This window comes from Rhinolophus sinicus, linkage group LG02, assembly GCF_036562045.2.
Source record: "Rhinolophus sinicus isolate RSC01 linkage group LG02, ASM3656204v1, whole genome shotgun sequence".
Taxonomy (NCBI): domain Eukaryota; kingdom Metazoa; phylum Chordata; class Mammalia; order Chiroptera; family Rhinolophidae; genus Rhinolophus; species Rhinolophus sinicus.
In genome coordinates, this window is record NC_133752.1 from 173186422 (window position 1) to 173205523 (window position 19102).

Consider the following 19102-nt stretch of genomic DNA (forward strand, 5'->3'; position numbering starts at 1 on the left):
CACTTGTTTTAGATACATATGGAGAGAGGAGTGATACATGAAGAAGAGTCAAGTCTACACCCACTGGAACTGAACCTTGAACTTCAGCTCCAACACGATGCCAACCAGGGAGCCAGCCATGTCTCCTCCATGTCTAATGCCCACCACTCATACTGCTGCTGCCACAATGAAAGAGTGCCACCACATCTTTATTGCATCTCCAAGTGAAGAACAGTGAATAACTTATATAAAGAACACCCCATCCGTAGACAATGCCCGCTTACAGAACACAGGAGGGGAACACAGTACAAATCTAGTTACAGGGGCTGAGGAGCAAAGGAATGGGAGAAGAATCAGTGCCAGGAATTTATAGAAAGAACAGTGCACAAATTCTCCTGGCAAAGAGAAACTGGGCTTGTCCACGCTAGCGAGGTCTGGAAGGAGAACGCCTGGTAAAACACATAGGGGAGATTAGTCTGGGGATTGACAGCAAGTTTGGGAATGATGCAAGGAGAGAGGGGGGACCTGTGAATTGGTGCTGGGGACACACAGAGGCCCCGTGTTAGGCAGCACCATGCATATGAGTAAATTTAGGGTGACCTTTAGCCTCTCCTACGCAGGCAAGAAGGAAGAGTACCAGTAAGTTGGCTTCCAGTGTAGACTTAGGCAGGGAGGGGTGAGATTTGTAGTTCTGCTCTGGGTCAAGCGATCCTCACAAAACCAGTGTTGAATAGAGGAGTTGGCTCCTGAAGCTGAATGACCCAGTACCTGGTCAGATGACCAGAGCTTTAGTCACATGTAAAGTAACCGGGAACAGTAAGAGGCTAACCCTGAGTTGCCTGAGACTCCCACTTAGAAGACGCATCCTAAGTACGGAACAAAGGATAAACTACAGTCTTATTAGTCCACAGCAACTCCAGAACAGAAGAACAGTGGTTGAGGCTGGCAGGGAGGCCGGGTCTTCCCATGATGTTTCATACAGTTTCCTTAGAAGACTCAGGCGTTAGCCCACATCCCTTTGAACTCCCCACTGGTTCTACTGACTCTCTGGGTTTGTTCCACTCTTCAGAACAGCTAACTGCCGGTTTTCCTTCCTTCGTAGTCATTGTAAGGGCTCGCCCGAGTCTGGGCCCGCGGAATGGAGAAATCCTTTTGGGAGGTCCGATTCTGCAAAGGAAGCGCCATATTGTTAAACTCACTCCCATTCCCGGATATTTCAATAGAACTCCAATCTGGGCAAGAACCTAATTTTCTTCCCCTTCTCCTAAACCCTCCCCCTAAAGTTCTCCCTGTGCCCACACTCCAGTCTTCTGTCCTAACCCCATGAAGTGGTGACAGCAAAGTAGACAGGCCATCCTTTCAAGGCGGCCACCTAGGAGGCCATCAGAATGGTAACCAGATCTATTCCCAAGGGACAAATGTTCTTGCAGTGCTAAGACTGCTGATGAGAAAGGAGAAAGACATCATTTACCTGCAGCTGAAAATGGGTGGAATAAGGGGCATAGAGCGTATCACCTAGCTCTTCACGACCTGAAACAAAGGGAGAAGACTAATTAAAGCATTAGAGTCCCCTCCTTTGTGTTCTCACCTGCGCTCACCCTTGTTCAGTCATGTACCAAAGCATGATGCATTATCCATTGACTTGTCTATCTCCCTGGTCGACATGTTTCATGGGAGAAGGGACTGTATCCTCCAGCCCAGGACCGGACACAGAATAAGGACGATATTGGTTGAATAAATGAATAACTAGCAGCACATGATCACCATGGAAACACCTTTCCAAAACCTCCCCAGCGGCCCACCTCATCCTAAGATCACTTCAAAAGCACATTTGAAACCAGTCTTTTCAGATACAGATCTGGCCAGAGGTGTACCTAGAGTGAATCTCATTGGGGATTTACCCACTTCTTTAACTGTCCGAAAAGAGAGAAAAAAAAATTTTTATCATTTTCTTTGAAAAGGCTCGGAATTTATGAGCAATTGTTTTCAATGGATGTGGAGGGAATCAGAGGGATTTAAACTCGAAACCAGAAGAGAAAACACATACAAACATCATGAATACAATTTAAAGCAATCCATTTCAAATTTACCTGTTCCAGTTACTCAGTAAATACCTAAACACCTTCTAGATATAAGATATTATGAAGATTACAAGGATTAACCGACATGATTCCTGCCCCGAGGCTGACTCTAGAGCTTCAAGAACACATGACAGCTACATAAATAACGTGGAATGAGAGACGAAGAGCACATCTGAGTTGTACAGCTGTGCAGGCAGAGTGAATACTGATGGAGATTGGGGAATGGGTGACTCTGGAAAAGGGCAAGAATAAGGAAGAAAGACTGTCAAGAAGAGGACAGACACGCCTTGAGCCTGACGCAGAGGCAGGAAAATGCAGTGACGTGGTTGGTTTGGACTGAGAGCACAGCTTCTGTGGTTGTTGGGTGCTGGCTGTGAAAAGCCTCTCGCAGGATCTGATCAATGCACTGGGGAGACGGTAAGGTATGTGAGCAGTAAGTGTGGTGGCCAGGGGGGTATCTTAGAGAGAGCAAGGTGACAGGGGCCCCTAAAATGGATGAAAAGGATTAAAGGAAGAAAGACTAGTGAGGGAATGATAACAGTGAGGTAACAGAGTGAAGGCGATTGACAGGAGGGGATGGGTGGGTAAAATACCCCTCTGGCACTTTCCCACCCCCTCAGGCTTACAGGTGCCCAGGAGCCGAGCCCCCAGCTGCAGTGAGAAGCTTTGCACCTCAGGCTTCAAGAGCAGACCAATTGGTAGCTGAAGCTAAGAAACTGGTCTTGAAGGCACTTCACTTTGGTCCCAAACCCATTCCCCCTCCCCTGGTTAGGCCCAGAGATCAGTGTAAACCCTGGAGACCAACAAATAGCTCTCTATGGGCAAGGGCAGTGTCTGGCTATCAGTTTAGCCTCTTTTTGTTATGAGAACAACAACAGAACACCTGGCTACTCACAACTCCAGGCAAGAGCAAAATAGGTTCATTCTTTTATGTCAGATATGATCTCTTCCCTCCCATGTGCCCTGAGACATACAGTAAAATGTAGCTCTTCAGGCTAAATCGGAATCTGTGGTAACTTTATGGAGATTTCCACTGATTTATGATAAAAGGGCTTTCTACCAGCTCTGAGCTCTGTGATCACTGCAGGAAATCATGGCTTAGCTTTATGCACCCAAATATATAAAGGTCCTACATTTCTAGAAGGAATGCCTAGGTATCTTTCATAAAGAATACAATCTCACCTACTTGTCGCTAAGAATTTTTCTAGTCGTTCCTTTTCCATTCCTTTGCTCCATCTTATTTTGATTCAGAGAAACCTACATGGTACTATGTAGAAGGTACTAAATCACGACTCCAGAGGCCAGGTTCTAGTTCTACTTGTTATTAACCAGCTGGATGATTTTAAGCAAGAGCTGAGCCTTGGAGACCTTATCTGTTCTTTCAGGGGTGTGATGTGGATAATCTTGCATGTTCCTGACAGTTATAATACCCTATGCCTCTCCCCCATCTTTCTATAGAGGACTCTCCACCCAGCCAGGCTCTGTACCTTGAGTGATTTCCTCTTGAGAGTAGGCCCTGTTCTCCACACCATAGCTCTGCTTCATGAATTGAGGTTTACAAAAAGCATCCTCCACAGGATAATCCATGGGGTTCTGTTGCTTTGTGAGCAGCTGAAACTCAGGTGCAACATAAACCAACAGGAAGACCCAGCCGTTGGCCACCACGGCTGAGCTAAGGATGGTATCATCCCACTCGGGGCCAGGGGTAGGGATGAGCAACAGCGTGATCCATGCCACCCAGATGACGATGGAGAGGAGCGTGGTGAGGTAGATGTGGGCCCCGTGTCTCTTCCAGCCAGTGAAGGATCCACAGAAGGTGAAGCAGGATGTGAGGAAGGTCAGCACCATCAAGAAGAGGACATAGATGAGCAGCATGACAAAGTCTTCATTGCGCCGAGGTGGAGGAAGCTCAGAGAAGATTGCCACGTTCGTCCTGTTCATGGTGAGGACGACATACTCAATAGCGATGACGTCCTGCACGAGGCTGAGGCCCACAGCCAGGCCCAACATCACAAGCAAGGAGAGGGGCTTCCTCCCGCGAACCAGCTTCGTCAAGTTCAAAGCGTGAGCCAGGAGGCAGGAAAAGCAGAGGGAGAAGAGAATGCCGAAGAGGAAGAAGCGTGTGGGTCCCGTACTGTTGTCCAGGGTGATGATGAAGGCAAAGGTGAGGCCGAAGACCCCCAGCACACCCAGGAGGAAGAGAAATTGGACCGGCAGAACCTTTCGCCTGTTGGAGTCCTGCACCTTGCAGATGAGGACCAGGAGAGCTAGCATGAAGGCCACCGAGGTGACAGCGCCAACGGCGGCCAATGCTTCCAGGACGATGCCCCAAATTGCATTCTGATCGCAAAGTCGATAGTACCTGGGGTTCAGGTTCTCGCGGCAACCAGGAGGGGCGGTGGTCATTCTGGTCCTGCGGCAAAGCAAAATGGGGGTGGGGGTGAATCTCCTAACAAACTCATGCACAGAGGACCAAAAAAGATAGGGGAAAATTCTGGACATTCAACTAGAGTTTTACCCAGAAACTTTCTATATTAAACAAAGCTACTAATTTTTCTCCACTTCTTGTGGCAAATCCTAAAGGCTGAGGAAGGGGCAAATCTCTTCCCCTGCCTCCCTCCCTGTAATTTAACTATATTAATATTTACCCTGAAGCCAGACCTAGTGCTCTGTTGAGGTTTCAGAATCTTACTTCAAATACTATGTCACAAATAACTTGTTAGCGTTCCTGATATTTTGGGCTAGTGTTGCCATATGAATTAGTGAACATGGAAATACCGAATCTTAAAGTTAAAACTTTAATGATAATTTATCAGTCTCAAGGTTTTTTCCATCTCTGGCCCTGTTTCAGACATTATTTGTCCCATTCCCTCATGCATAAGAGGAATTCTCTGAATGGTAGATTTCTCTACAGAAGGAAGGCCAAACAGTCGTTTCTTAGCTGCTGAATCTACGTCTTCAGTTGTGTTGTCACATATTAGAAGGGTGTTTCCCCCCTCCTTAAGATTTGTAGGATGGTTCTACTAATTCCAAAAAGTAATGGAAGGACTCTTCCCTGTCATAATGAGCTCTTAATTACACACACACACACACACACACACACACACACAGTATAACATATACTTTCATATACGAATAAATGAATGAATATTAGAATATATGTGTGGTATGTTAGAATAAAATAAGATAAATAATAAAAATAAATCCTTTATAGCTTAAATCCATCTTCCTAACTTTTTTATGAAATTGGCCCTCCAAGCTTAACTTTGTATTATATAGTCATTCATTCAGCCAATATTTACTGAGCACCCCTATATGCCAATCACTCTTCTAGGTACTCAATGATAAAGGGGAAAACAGACATGTTCCCTGCCATAGCAGGAGATAAATAGACATAATCTGCCACTGCTGCCACAGGCCTCCCTTGGCCTTCCCTTACTGTGGGTTTGTCACCTCCACTCCACCCCACAGAAATTATACCCCAGTCATCCAGACTGCATGCAGAGCACAGAGCAAAGAAGGGGTTAGGTTCCACCTCTCCGGGGCAGAGAGAATGAGAAAGAGGAGGAAAAAGAAAGGCAAACGAGCTTCAGATACAGGCAACCCCTGAAATGCAAATACCCAAAGTCTGTTATGCTTTGCCTACAAATGTCCACTCTGTGGTGCTACAGGAAAGGGAGGTGGGGAGGGCGCTCCCTTGTCTAAGCCACAACCACAGAAGACGAAGAAGCGGGTCTAAACCAAGGGCAGCACACAAGGGAAGGGACCCAGGCAGGCCTGTGATTTCATCTTCCCTCACCTCCACCTTGCCACCTTACTCCCTCTCAGATTAATCACAAGGGTGGTGTCTGGCTGGCTGGCTGGCTGGAAAGGTACTTTTCTTACCCTCCCTGCCCTTCCCTGCCAACGGTTCCTTCCCCACCCCTCAAAGTACTGCTGTTTATTGACAAGTGGTTGTTATCGTAATTCCTGATAATTATGAAGGATTTTGAACCTGAGGACTAAATCTTGGCAGAGATCGGTGAAGTTCTCACCTAGAGGACAGTTCTGGGGCTGGACAGAAGGACAGTGAGGCAGAGGGGGTTTTGTCTCGGGACCTCCCGGCACCCACAGGCGCGAGTCGGACAAGAACAATGGCAGTGGGTGGGGAGAGGGGAGAAAACCGATTCCCCCAGTTTTACGCCCACCTCCCATGCCAATCATGCAGGGGAGAACCAGTCCCTAAAACGCCTTTAAAACAATGGGGTTTTTTACTTGTTTTTTTCAATTACAGCTGAATTCAGTATTATATTAGTCTCAAATGTACAGCATAGTGGTTAGACATTTATATAATTTAGGCAGTGATCCCCCAATTTGTCTAGCAGCCAGCCACCTGGCACCATGCATATTTGTTGCATTATTGACTATATTCCCTATACTGTACTTTATATCCCTGTGACTATTTTGTAACTGCCAATTTGTACTTCTACATCCCTTCACCTTTTTCACCCAGCTCCCCAACTCACCTCCCATCTGGCAACCATCCATTAACAATGGTTGTTTTAAAATGTGTACGTTTTTATTATAGAAATTTTCAAGCATACTCAAAAATAAATCATATAATGGAGACCCATGGACACATCACACGGTTTCAAAAATTATCAATATTTGGCCAATCTTGCTTCATCTACATTCCCCACCCGACTCGCTAGATTATTTTTAAGCAAATCCCAGACATCAGATCATTTTATCCATAAATACTTGCATACATATATATACATGACAAAAACTCCTTTTTAACTTAACCACACTTAAAAAATTAACAATAACCCTTTAATATCAAATATCCAGTTAGGGTTTATATTTCCTAACTATCTCAGAAACGACTTTTTAAAAACTTCTCAGTAAATATTTTTTATCCGAGTGACTAATTTTTTTGGAGTAATTATCCTCTTAATTTATCTCTATTAGCCTCCTCCATCCCTTCCCAAGCATGACAGGGATTGCACAAGAGGTCTAAAATGTTCTAAGTACTTCCTGTTTAGTCAGAGGAAAATAAAACTCAACAGACTCATTAACAAGCAAGTCTATACTGAGAAGGTGCTGTGTCGCTCAGGGAATGGACCAGATGAGGAAAAGACACCGGGAAGGTGGATGGAGGAGGACAGGATTCTGGGGAGCTGAAAAGGACTTCTAGAAAACGGGGTTTGAGGAGGAAAAGGGAAGCAATCAGCGTTTGGGATTATAAACTGCCAGTTAGCCAGAGAAACAGCCTTGAAGAACATAAGGGCTGGAGCAAAAAAAGAAAAAATGTAATGAGATTAGTGGTTATGTAGACATCGTTTGCAACCAGATTCAAGGGCAGAGAGACCTAGGGTCCAACCAAGAAAGGACTGGCTCCAACAAAGACCAAATGGTGGCGGAGAGAAACAATTTACTCTGGGACTGCCCTGAAGGGGAGGGAGGACCTCGTAACTCCTTCACACCAGGGACCAGGCCCAGTTTTATGCACTTGACTAATTTAACCCTCACAACCATCTTAGGATATAGCTTATATGATTATTAGTGCTGTCCTACAAGTGCAGCAACTGAGGCACAAGTTAGCTGACGCCAAAGTCACAGAGCAAATGAGTAGAAGGACCCGGACTCAAACCCGAATTCTAACTCCAACGTCACAGGTCTTAACACAACAGCATACAGCCCCTTTCTCTGGTAAGAACATCAAAGCCAGGATGGACCCACCAGTTAGCAATGGGGTGACAATGTCAACACTGGGTGCTGCTTTAGCTTTGAGCATGGGTTTCATCCTCTGAGGAGCTCAGCCTACCCTTGTGAGCTGCTCCAACTGTTCAGAGTTCCGCATACCCTCCAACACATTAAAGAAATGACTGTTTGCAGACCAGCTGTGTGTGCTCTACAGCAGCAGACAGTGCTGGAAAAGAGATCCTGTGAGAGAAGATGAGAAGGTGGGCAGGATGCATCCTGGGGTCTCCCCGTTTGTGAACCTAAGGCAATGGCGCTAAAAGCCAGGTTAAGATCTATTCCTGGAACTCCTCTAATGCCACTCCTAAAACTTGAATATTTCGCACCCTCCTTTTAGAAACAATACATTCCTAAGCCTCTTTGTTCTTCAGCACAGTCGCTCTTCTCCTGTCCTGCCCACTCCCACCATCATGGGAGTGTACTATCCCATTTCTTTTTATAAATCCACCGCTTGCTTGGCAAAAAAAAAAAAGAAAGAGAGAGAGAGAGAGAGAGAGAGAGAGAGAGAGAGAGATCTACCACTGAGTTGGGAAATAGCCTAAGAAAAATGGCCTACCCCACATTAGAAAACCCATCCATGTCCTCACACTTCCACTTCAATGTCTCTTGAATATCTCAGCCCATCATCATTTCTACCTGGACCACTTCAAAAGCCCGACCTCTGTCTCCAGGCTTGCCCTCTCTGAGCCACATTATTTGCGGCCAGGGAAGAGAGCCATAAACCTGCACACACAGTATAATGCTTTGCATCCTCAGCCCCTGCCTGCTCTCCTGCCCCTCCATCTCTCCAGCCTCATGCCTCCCCACACTTTCCTCCCAGTCCCCAATATGTGGACTTCTTGTTACTCCTTCAAACAAGCCCTGCTATCTCACTTCAGGCATGCTGTCCCATCTGCTTGGAACAGTCTCGTGACTTCCCCACTCCCTTCATTTCGCTTAGAGGCCCCTTCTTCCCAGGTGCTTCCTTTGACGCCCAAGTCTAGTAAGAGACATGTCTTTCGAATTCTGAGAGAGCCTCCTCACTGCCTACCACAGCACTTGTCACACCGCTCTGCCTTGCCTTTTGGGAAGTCTGTGTCTCCATCTAGACATAAAGGCTCTGTGGAGGTGGGCACTGAGCTATTAAATGTCTTTCCACCTCCAGCCTAGCACCTGATTTGTGGTAAGTGCCTAACCACATTGGGTGAGTGAGCATATATGAACAGAAATGGAGTCTGGTGGGGAAGGTGGGGCTGCTCATGGGATTGTGTGGGGAGGGGTGCACCTTGTTTCCTCAGAAGGCCCCAGTCTGCTATCCCTTAGTCCAACCCCGCCCCCTTGCTCCCATCTTCCTTCTCACATACTGTCTAAAATTACTAAAATCACATTTTGGGTCTGAAGTTAGGAGTTCTGGGCCATGTCTGGAACTTAGCTAAGTGATTCCAGGTGTCTCCTAGGAAACCATGAATCCAGAAGCTTTCTCAGCAGAGAGGAATTTACTGGAATATAGTCATATGCTCCGACCCAAATCCCTGATGACTAAATCCTGAACTTTGGAGAAAGATGGTAAGGTCTTAGTGTGTGTAGCCTCCAGCCTGGGACATAAGAAAAAATGACTGAGTCTTAAATGTGAGGCACCCCTCCCTTCACTAATTCAGCTAACCACCCGCTGTCCAATAATCCAATGACACTGGCAACTGAGACCCTGAAATCACTTGGCACTGCCTTAAACCCTTCTAGAATGAGTCAGGGCATCGACCTAAAGGTTAAGAAAAAAAAGAAAGATGGAGGAAGGAAAAAGAAAAAGAACAACAAGCAGAGGAGGAGGAGATGGGGAGGAGGAGAGGCAGACAGGCCTCGAGAGAGGGAGGGGAGGAGGGAAGAGGCAGGGAAGGAGAGAGCCACTTACTGGGCTCAATTTCAAGCCCTCTCTTTAGGAATAAGGGGTTTCAGCTGCCTTCGTGTGTATGGACACTGTCTCCTGGAAGCTCTGTCCTTTCCTCTGGAAAATGAGGGAGGGTCCCTGTTGACTGTTAATCCCTCTGGGGAGCTCCTTGCAGACAATGTCCCAATCTCTTTCTCCTTCCACCTCATCCTCCTTCTGGCCCCATCTCCTGTCATTAAAAAATTATGTACCACAAGCTTCTAATGAAACCCCAAACCAGAGCTACAAGTGAGGTTGAAGGGTCTAAGTGCAGGCCACGGAGAGGGACACCAGGGGAACAGCCACCTGCAGGACAAAGCCATAGGGTCCTTCCTGGAGCAGTGCTGATCCCACCCATGGCCTTGGCCAACATACAACATTGACTGGTATGCAGGACAAATGCCAGCATTGCACAGGTCTCTGCGGCCCACCTCTGGAACCTCTGGAGTATCTGAGCGTGAATTACCTGGGGCCCTGAACCTTGCCAAAAGCTGATCTTATCTCCTCCTTATGAGATTTATCTCTTCTGTCATCTAAAAATAGGGAGAACAATACCTTCCTCTTAGGATTGCCTGGGAAACGGTATCAAATAACTTTACTGTTTGTTGAAGCTGAACCTTCACACCAGGCAAATTTTTTTATTTTCTAGCATTTTAATTTCCTCTCTATTCTTGAATTGCCACATTTAATCAGTAGTAATAACACTAGTCAAAATATAATTATGAATAAAAAGAATGACGACAGCCACATACCAAGTCCTCTTGTGAGCCAGGCTGAGCGTTTATATGTTTTTACATATATTCTCTCATTTACATGTTTTTATACCTATTATCATAATGTAATCTGTCATTTCATCTCTTAAATCACTGTTATGATCTCTGAAGCCTTTCTCTCTGACTCTAGCCTCTCTCTACTTAATCATCTCCAAGTCTCCAAAACAAGCAATCCTGTATTCAGTCAATCTTCCCATCAATCAACAAACATTTAAGTGCCTACTTTGTGCTCGGTACTGTGTTAAGTGTACAAGTCACTCAGAGCACAAGTGTGGCTGCTGCCCCTAGGACGACCAACAGTCATACGGACATGCAAATAAGGAGTTACAGAGTGTGCAGGAAATGCTGAGGGCACATGAAAAACAGTGACCCATTCTACCTAATGGGGTTAAGAAAAAAAAGGCTTTAGAGAGGAGCCAGGGAGAGGAGACATGAAAGATCAGCAGGGAATGGTGGGAGATTTTTAGGAAGGTAAAAGAGACAAGGCTTGGGAAATGAAGGAGTCCAGGTTAATTCCCTGACTTCTAGCTTAGGCAACTGAATGGGGCTTAGAAACACAGGCTTAGGAGGGGAGATGCTAAGTTTAGCTTTGTTGAATCTGAGATGAATATGGGACATGTGATTGGACGGATCCAGGAAGAACAAATGTTTAGTTCTTCTGCGACTTTACTCTGGGCCACACAGTGTTTCATTTAATCCCCACAACAACCCTATTATTATGCCCCCTTTTTACAGATGAGAAAACTGAAACATAGTGAAATTAAATAATTTGCCCACGATCACATGGCTCTGAAAAGCCAGGCTCCTAGACACCAAGCTAAGCCGACCCTCTCTACACTTGGACATGTGGGTCTGAAGCTCTGGAGAAGTTTGAGCTAGACACACAGATTGGGCCTGTCAGAGACATCTGACGCCTTGAGAGGAGGCCAGATCACACAGGGAGCACACACCAGGAGCGAGAAGGCCAAGGAAGAACCATGGGAACACCATCTCATCAAAGCAGGAATCAGCAAAGGATGTTCAAAAGAAATTGCAGGAGGTTAGTAAAAGAAATAAGCCCAGATGGCTTCCCAGAAGGCCTGGGAAGGAGCTTGGGATTTAGCAGCTAAAAAGCATATTATTAACTCCTATTTGTCTGTTGTAGCCAATTCAGCCTCAGTTTGAGCTTCAAGGCTTTTCTCCAACTAGTCCTCCCATTCATCTTCTGCCTTCCTAACTCCCCTCTCTGCCTCTATGTGAGGCAGGCAAATCTTTCCAGAGTATTTTCTACCTGGTAGGGAATTGGGGCTCATGTAAGGCCTTCTCCGACAAAGTCACGCCCTTTGCTTCAGCACACACATTATTCTCCTAGCCCAAAAGACCCTGTTCCTCCTAGTCACGATCCATTTACCAGATTTCTTTGAAACCTGGCCCCAAACTGACCTCTAACTTGAGATTTTTTAAAAAAATTATTAGTCTTATCTCATTTCAAATTTGTAGGTCTCTTGATACATTTTACAGTTAAGTACCTCTTGGGACTCAAGTTTTTCCATATATATGTTATATGGTACTATACATTAATATCAGTGCTCATTTGCCTGTGAGACAACATGCTTCTTAAGGAAATAGAGCAAATCTATTTGTTGGTACCCCGTCACTATGTGCTCTGCACAGTGGTTGCGGAGCAAATGTTTTGAAGTAAAACTGACCATCGAATATTTACTCAAAGCAAGTTATTTATTAGCAAGTGTGAGTAATGGGGAGGAAGAACTTTTGAAGATGAATATGTGCTGATCCTCATATTTTTATCTAGGCTGAGTTCTAAGGCAAGGGTGGAGTCCCAGAGAAATTTCTCTGCCCTCGATGAAGGATGAGTTATAACTGGAAAGTGTCTACAGGAAATCTCCAGGATCCCATGTTCTGCGTAGCCATCAGAATTCTGATGACATAAAAGTGATGCATCATCGCAACAGCTTATGAATAACATCTGAATAACATCACTGAATTGAGTTTCTACGTAGTAACTGGGAGAAAATAATCTATCATACAACCATAGGCAGATCTAAACAAGTATAACAACAGTGTTGGTCTCAATCTCCTCACTTTTGGGTAATTCCCTGGACATATTATCATCTTCCTCTATTCTAAACAAAACATGTAGACTTTAGATTAATGTAAAATTACTGGAATATGAAATAAAATACTGGAATTTAAAACAAAATAAGATTTTGAGTGAAACTTTCAAATCTCTTAGGCCCAGAATTTTAAGAAATGGAATTTCCAGAAAATAAGTGGGTGGATAAAGTGAAGTCATTTACTGGTATACCACCTCAAAGCTCTCAACGACACCTTCTTTTAAGTATTTTATTCCAATATATAAAGGTAACATTCATGTTCGATCCAACAAGCCCCAAGCTAAACTTATCAATCTTCTTACAAACCTATATTGCTAAGCCCTGAGAATGGCTCATCCACTCAGTGGCCTAGTAGATCTAAAAATACAACATAGACTATCTAATATGAGAAAATGAGAAGGCAGACCACACGGCGAAAAATTAGATGATAACATAAGCAACTATTATTACAATAAATGTAACTGGTAACTTTTTTTATTTTGAAAAAAGACTAGATTAAACTATACTATACTTATAAGAACCTCACCTTAAACAACAGGATTCGAAAAGCTGAAAGCAAAAGGAAGAAAACAAATGAAAATAAATGCAAAAAAGCAATAATAATAATAGATGTTTATTTAGCAGGTATTATGTATCAGGTGCAAAGTTAAATAGCTTGTTCGAGGAAGGAAAATTAAGTAAAAGTTAAGGTATTAATATCACACAAAGTTTAATCAAGGCAGAAAGGTATTATATTATAATAGGGAGTGATATGCCACATTAAACACACAACCATCATAAACTTTTATGTACTGAATAACTAACACCAAAACACATAAAACAAAAACTACCAGAAACACAAGGAGAAATCAAAAGAAATACTACAGGTACAGGAGACCTCAATACTTCCTCATCAATCCTCAGCAAATGAAATAGACAAAATGAATAATAATATGGTAAATTTTTATAAACACTCTATGAATACTTTCATCAAAACATTGTCTATCTTCATAATTTATTAATCTCCATTATTAATCATATAATTTAGATCTTCTATATCTGTAATCAGCAAATATTTTCTGTAAAGGGCCAGATAATAAGTAGTTTAGGCTTTGCAAGCCATGTTTGTAGCTGAAAGAACCAATAGGTAATACATAGACAAATGAGCATGGCTGTCTTCCAATAAAACTTTATTTACAAAAAGAGGTTGTGGGATGTGTTTGGCCAGGGATCTAATCTACCGACCCCTTCTCTGTATGATTTGCTTTTATCGAAGTGGTCATGGAACATTTACAAAACCAGCATATTTTAGACCACCAAAAAAACCCTGAAATTCTAAAGGAAAAAATGTACAGACTACATATTCTAACCACAAGGCAATAAAAATAGGAATAAAAGCAGAAATAAACACATCAAACTACTCAGAAAATCTGAGACCACCTCAAGTAAAATACTATTCAATTCACTGTTTTTAAAGGGCCTATTATGGTAGTACCAACACATCATTTCCTTCCTATTTCCTCAGCTCAGTCTGTGGATTTTTAAATAGCACTAGATCTGAAGACAAACTCCCAGAATGAGAATAAGATCACACAGTCAAAAATCCTTCCTCACACACTAATATTATCCTCAGTTTCCACTAAGGAGTGAAATATAAAGAAACAGACGCCACAGAGGACCCCCAGGGGACATACGCAGATGCAAAGGAGCTAGAATCTCAGCCTAGGAAGGAGCTGTGGGGCTTCCAAAGACCTCTCAGCAGAAACTCAAGGCCCAGGCCCTTGTCTTCTCATAGCTACATGGTCCCTACAGAGTCAAAAGGAGAAATCAGGCTTTCTGACTCAGGTCGAGAGCCCTTCCCAGGAATGTTCTGCCCATTCTGAGTTCTGCTCATTCCCATCTGCCCTTGAAGCACACACCTCTCCACACCCTGGAGGAACCTTTCTGTCTCCCAGGTAACAACTCTCCTGACCCTTCCTCCCCTCATTCCTTCCCTCCCCAAGTAGCAGGCAACACACAGCTGGAGGGTGGAGCTCAGACTCCATCCTCAGCCCTCCGTGGGCCCCAGGCCATTGTGTCTGAAGTGGTTCAAGTATTCCCCTCAGGAATGAGCCCACAGCAGTGGATGATTCAGCTGAACCCTCAACAGGTGTGGCATTTACAAACCCTCAGAGGAGAAAATCAGTCTGGAAAGAAGTCAGGAATGAAAAGCCCTTCGAATTCCTTGAACCTGAGCAGACTTCCCCTACTTGTTAGCCCTTCCTTCCCCACCCAAGTTGTTTTAGGGGCTATCTTGGACAGCTATGGAGCCATTCTCCAGTCCTATTTTGTTGTTGGGGAAGGTGGGCTGTTACTGGACATTCAAATTCCATCTGCCTGGAGTGCCTGAGCAACTCAAGGGACAGCAGAGGAGGGAATGCTGTGGAGCTGAAGGCCCCACGCTCACATCAAAGGAAAGGGTGGCTTCTAGAATCTATTTCCCAAAATTCAGAAGGGCACGCTTCTTGTGGAAGGACAAAATAATTAGGGACTTTTCAGTAACTGGGTAAAGTAGCAGTTGTGACGATCTCCCTCCTCCTGACCCGTCTCCATCCTTCAGTCTCCATCCCAGTCCCTTCCCTTCCTCTAAGATCTTTCGCCCTCTTTTCTCTTTCCCTAGAGCAATCCCAGAACTGCACGCTGCCTGGCCAGGATTCCACCTACTAAGAGTGTGTTACAATGTATCTGAGCGTAAACTACTATTCTGATGTTCATTTTGCTCTCCGCCTCTGGCTTAGCCTGGAAGCCCAGGAAAAAATATATACCGTATATACTGAATTAAAATAGCGCAAGTTCTTTCTTGGGATTCGTTTTTGCTCATAGCCAGCTGTAGTCCATTCCCATGCTTTCTCTCTCGTACTCCACCCCTCCCCACGCCACTCTCCCCAGGATTTACATCTGGAGGCGGGGCGCGCGCGGGCTCTGTGAGCCTCACTTACCCTGTGCCTTGGCTTTGGCGCGTGAACTCGCGCTGCTTCCCGCGCGTTAGAGGCAGGACCGAGCCCCTAGGTGCTGGGGAGCCCGTTACAGCGATCCCGCCGTCGCGGCGCCGAGCAGTTATAAAGGCGGCTGTCGCCGGAGGGAGGGAGTAAGCGAGGGGTGAGCAGAGGGACACAGGGCGGGAGAGGGTCAGGGGGAAAGGACACGCCTATTCCAGTTCCACGGCACTGCATGCTGTTATGAAAATAAAGTCCCCGCGCCAGGGAATGATCCAAAAGCCGACTGACGTCAGCGGCACAGTCACCCTTGAAATGGGGAGGAGGGCACCTCGGCCCCGCCCAGCTCATCAGATCGCTCCGAGACAAACGCACGGACCGGCCGGTCCCCCGGCACCGGGTAAAAGAAAGGGGCCAGAGGCACCGCTCCTTATCAGTCCTGAAGGCTGTCACCTCCGGGAGGGAGCCACACCCGCGCTTCCCGCCTGGCACTTCTATCCCCGAAGGGCAAGGGCTAGCCAGGTTGTAGCGCCGTTGTTAATTCCTGGGTCCCACAGTCCCTGTGTGCGCTGTGAAGGGGGGTACAGACTTACCGTGTTTATTCGAGTAACTAGGACAGGGAGCTAACCCCCAAGGGGCCCTTCCCTGTCTCTCCACGGCTCTCACCCCACCAGAGCAGAATAGGAAACCAGGCGCGCGAAAGGACGGGGCGGCCCCCCTCTCAGGGCCCACCAGCCCAAGCCAGGTGGAGGCCAAGGAAAACTTCCGGGGGGGGGGGGCTGGGGAAGGGGTCCCGAATTAGCTGCGCGGCTCCACCTGTTAGAACTGCCCTCAGTTGAGCCCCATTAGTGCTGCCCCGGGGCGGAGAGATCATTATCTCTCTACTTTCCTAACTACCTCTCTTAAAGCCTCACAATGCAGGTGGAGAACGGGAATGCCAGATAAAATTATGAAATAAAGGAATTTGCCTTTGGTGTCTGGTTCCCCCTCACTGGCTGCCCACGCCCCTTCCTTTATCAAGCCAATCCTATTGAAGCTTGTCTTTGTTTACTTGTCAAACAATCCTTAAGTGGCTTGCCCCCTCAGTGTCAGGGCTCAGGCAAGGCTCTACCCCACTGACTTGCAGGAGGGGAGCTCTGTGCTTTTGAAGTACTGGATTAGCACATCTGGCAAAGTAACCTGTGTTACTATGCATATGAATTAATGGGCAAGGTCCAAGATTCCCCATCTTTCTCCTCACTTCTCACACCCCAAGTTTCCCAAGTCGAATAGGCTTTTTAAAATGTGACTTTTTGGAGACAATGCCTACACCTTTGTTAAGCCTTTATTTCTTTCACTCCCAAGAAACCAGTCTTGGAACACTTCCCCTAAGGCCTGCAGCCCAGGGGTCTGTAAATCCACCTGCTCCTTTCCCAGGCGTGTGCGTGCATGCGTGCGTGTGTGTGTGTGTGTGTGCGCGTGCGTGTGTGTAGGGGGTACTAAGAGATTGGTTGGAACTGGAAATGACAGTGCCGTTTAGTGTGTGCCATCTGCCAAGTCAGGTCTTCTCTCTGGACCTCAGTTCTCCTCTGCTAAAGAAGGAAGTTGAACTAGACCATCCTTGTCCAATCGATATGTCATGCAAATCAAATGTGAGCCACATGTGTCATGTTATATGACATATGTGAGCCATATATGTCATATGTCCAGCAGCCACATGAAAGGAAGTAAAAAGAAACCGAGGAATTAATTTTAATAATATATTTTATTTAACCCAATAGATCCCAAACATTACCATTGCACCATGTAATCAATCTTTTTAAAAATATTAATGAGCTAGTTTACATTCATTCACTTCACACTATGTCCTCAAAAGTCCAGTGTGTGTTTTATACGTACAGCAGTTTGGACCTGCCACATTGCAAACGCTCAAAAGCCCGTGTGGCTAGTAGATGCCGCATGCAGGACTGGCCATCTCAAGTTCCACACAGAGGGCAAGGTTCATGACATCAAGAAAAAGACGTCAAGTCAGAGGAGGGAGTGAAAGCAGAGGGTTTGTGACTTTGGGGATTTCCCCCATCCCCAGAACAAGGAAGTCTGGGAAACCTGGTGTGAAAAGGTGAGTGTGTTTTACTTTTCCTATTGCTCCTTGTTCTCTGGGTGATGTCTGTCTGGCGTCTGGCTGACAGGTCCAGGGCTGTGTGTGAGAGAGCTTTGTGGGGATGCTTGTTTTGAAGTGCTGCTCTCCGTCACAAGTATCCATTATTCCTCACTTTGCCATTAACTTTGGATTTCCCACCTTGTCCTCTTAGCACGGTCTTCTACTTTCCTTTTAACTTCACTTTCTCCTCCCATCCTTTTATACACCAGCCCTGCACCAAGCCAGGACGGGGGTGAAGCAACCAGAGCACATTTAAGGAAACACTTAGCCTTCAAATCGAATGTCTCCTTATATTGTGAGCCCTGGGCACTTGCTTGTCTCTCCCAGCCCCAGCTCTGCCCCAGAACCCTCTGGAGTCTGGCTCTCTGGGAGGTGGAAGAGCTGAGTAATTTTGAGATGCCCCTGAAGGGGACAGAGAGGAGGCTAGTCAATGGAATAATTACTTTACTGGGTCTCTCGTCCTACTAAAATGTTCTGGAGAACAAGGTTGAAGGCCCTTGGTAATCAAGGGAAAAAAATAGGATAAAGGGAGTCTGGAAACCAAAGTATGACTCCAACACTCTTTGAGTGTTACCTGGCTTCAAGTGACAGGTGGCATTGTTGAGGGACGCAGAAAGGAGGTCACATGATTGGAAATAAGGAGATGAGGAGAGAGAGAGAGAGCCTCACAATAAGGGTGCCTTGTATCTCTGAAAAACGAGTCTGGAGAGGACCTTCATTCAGCTGCAAGGCCAGCAAGCGGGTCATTTTCCAGGAGGATGGGCCTGGGTCAGCCTCAGTCTGGAAGTTCCAGAACGGGGTCTCTGCCGACACCTCCCTTACCAACCCCACCGACCGATACCACCATGATCCCCAATCTTGATTGCAGGAATGGACTAAACACAGACAGCTCTACCGATATCGTCCTGGTCCCTTTTCCAACTTTACCTCAGAATTCAGGGCTGTAGAACCTCAGACCAGGGGCTCCCCCTTTCTCTCCATTTCTTCACTCGCAAGCTGGAAGGTACCCCCTGTTCCCCTCCTTGACCTCAATTAAATCTTATTTAAGAAACAGCGGAGTTGGTAGGAGAAAAGCACAGGGATTTTATTTCCTCGGGTCATTTCTCTAATGGAACTGCTAGTGTCAGTGAACCACACACAGTTCCCTCCAGGTTCCTGCTAATGGTGGTTTCCCCATTCAATCACTAGACCATACAGGAACTCTTTGAGAGCCAAATACACACCAAACATTGTAGGACATATACTACCAGTATGAGAAAGATACTACTCCGTCTCTATCTCATGAAGGGAATTTCCGTGTTTATTCAGCCATTTAGAAGCTGTGGATGACCTTCTGTATAACTGTGCTGGGGACACAAAAGAAAACTGCCTTTCAGGAGCTCAGTCTGGTGGAGAGACGGACAGTAATGAAACAGA

The 19102-nt window shown here is 45.7% G+C and overlaps 1 protein-coding gene across 1 annotated transcript; it reads right to left on the reverse strand.

The window, feature by feature from the left end:
- Positions 1–167: 167 nt before the first annotated feature.
- Positions 168–15781, reverse strand: GPRC5A (G protein-coupled receptor class C group 5 member A). The gene is made up of 4 exons (XM_019744803.2): positions 15550–15781; positions 3548–4473; positions 1451–1509; positions 168–1146 (listed from the first exon to the last, which is right to left on the reverse strand). Exons 2-4 carry the CDS (start codon positions 4464–4466, stop codon positions 1054–1056), a joined length of 1071 nt encoding a protein of 356 aa, XP_019600362.2. The 5' UTR covers positions 4467–4473; positions 15550–15781; the 3' UTR covers positions 168–1053.
- Between the last annotated feature and the right edge of the window lie 3321 nt (positions 15782–19102).

What these genes read in the sequence shown, in the direction of transcription:
- GPRC5A (XM_019744803.2), bottom strand. Translation starts at nt 4,466, where the DNA reads ATGACCACCGCCCCTCCTGGTTGCCGCGAGAACCTGAACCCCAGGTAC. An exon ending in TCAAGAGGAAATCACTCAAG is followed by an intron (nt 1,510 to 3,547) that starts GTACAGAGCCTG and finishes CCTTTGTTTCAG; the next exon opens with GTCGTGAAGAGCTAGGTGAT. An exon ending in CCACCCATTTTCAGCTGCAG is followed by an intron (nt 1,147 to 1,450) that starts GTAAATGATGTC and finishes CTTCCTTTGCAG; the next exon opens with AATCGGACCTCCCAAAAGGA.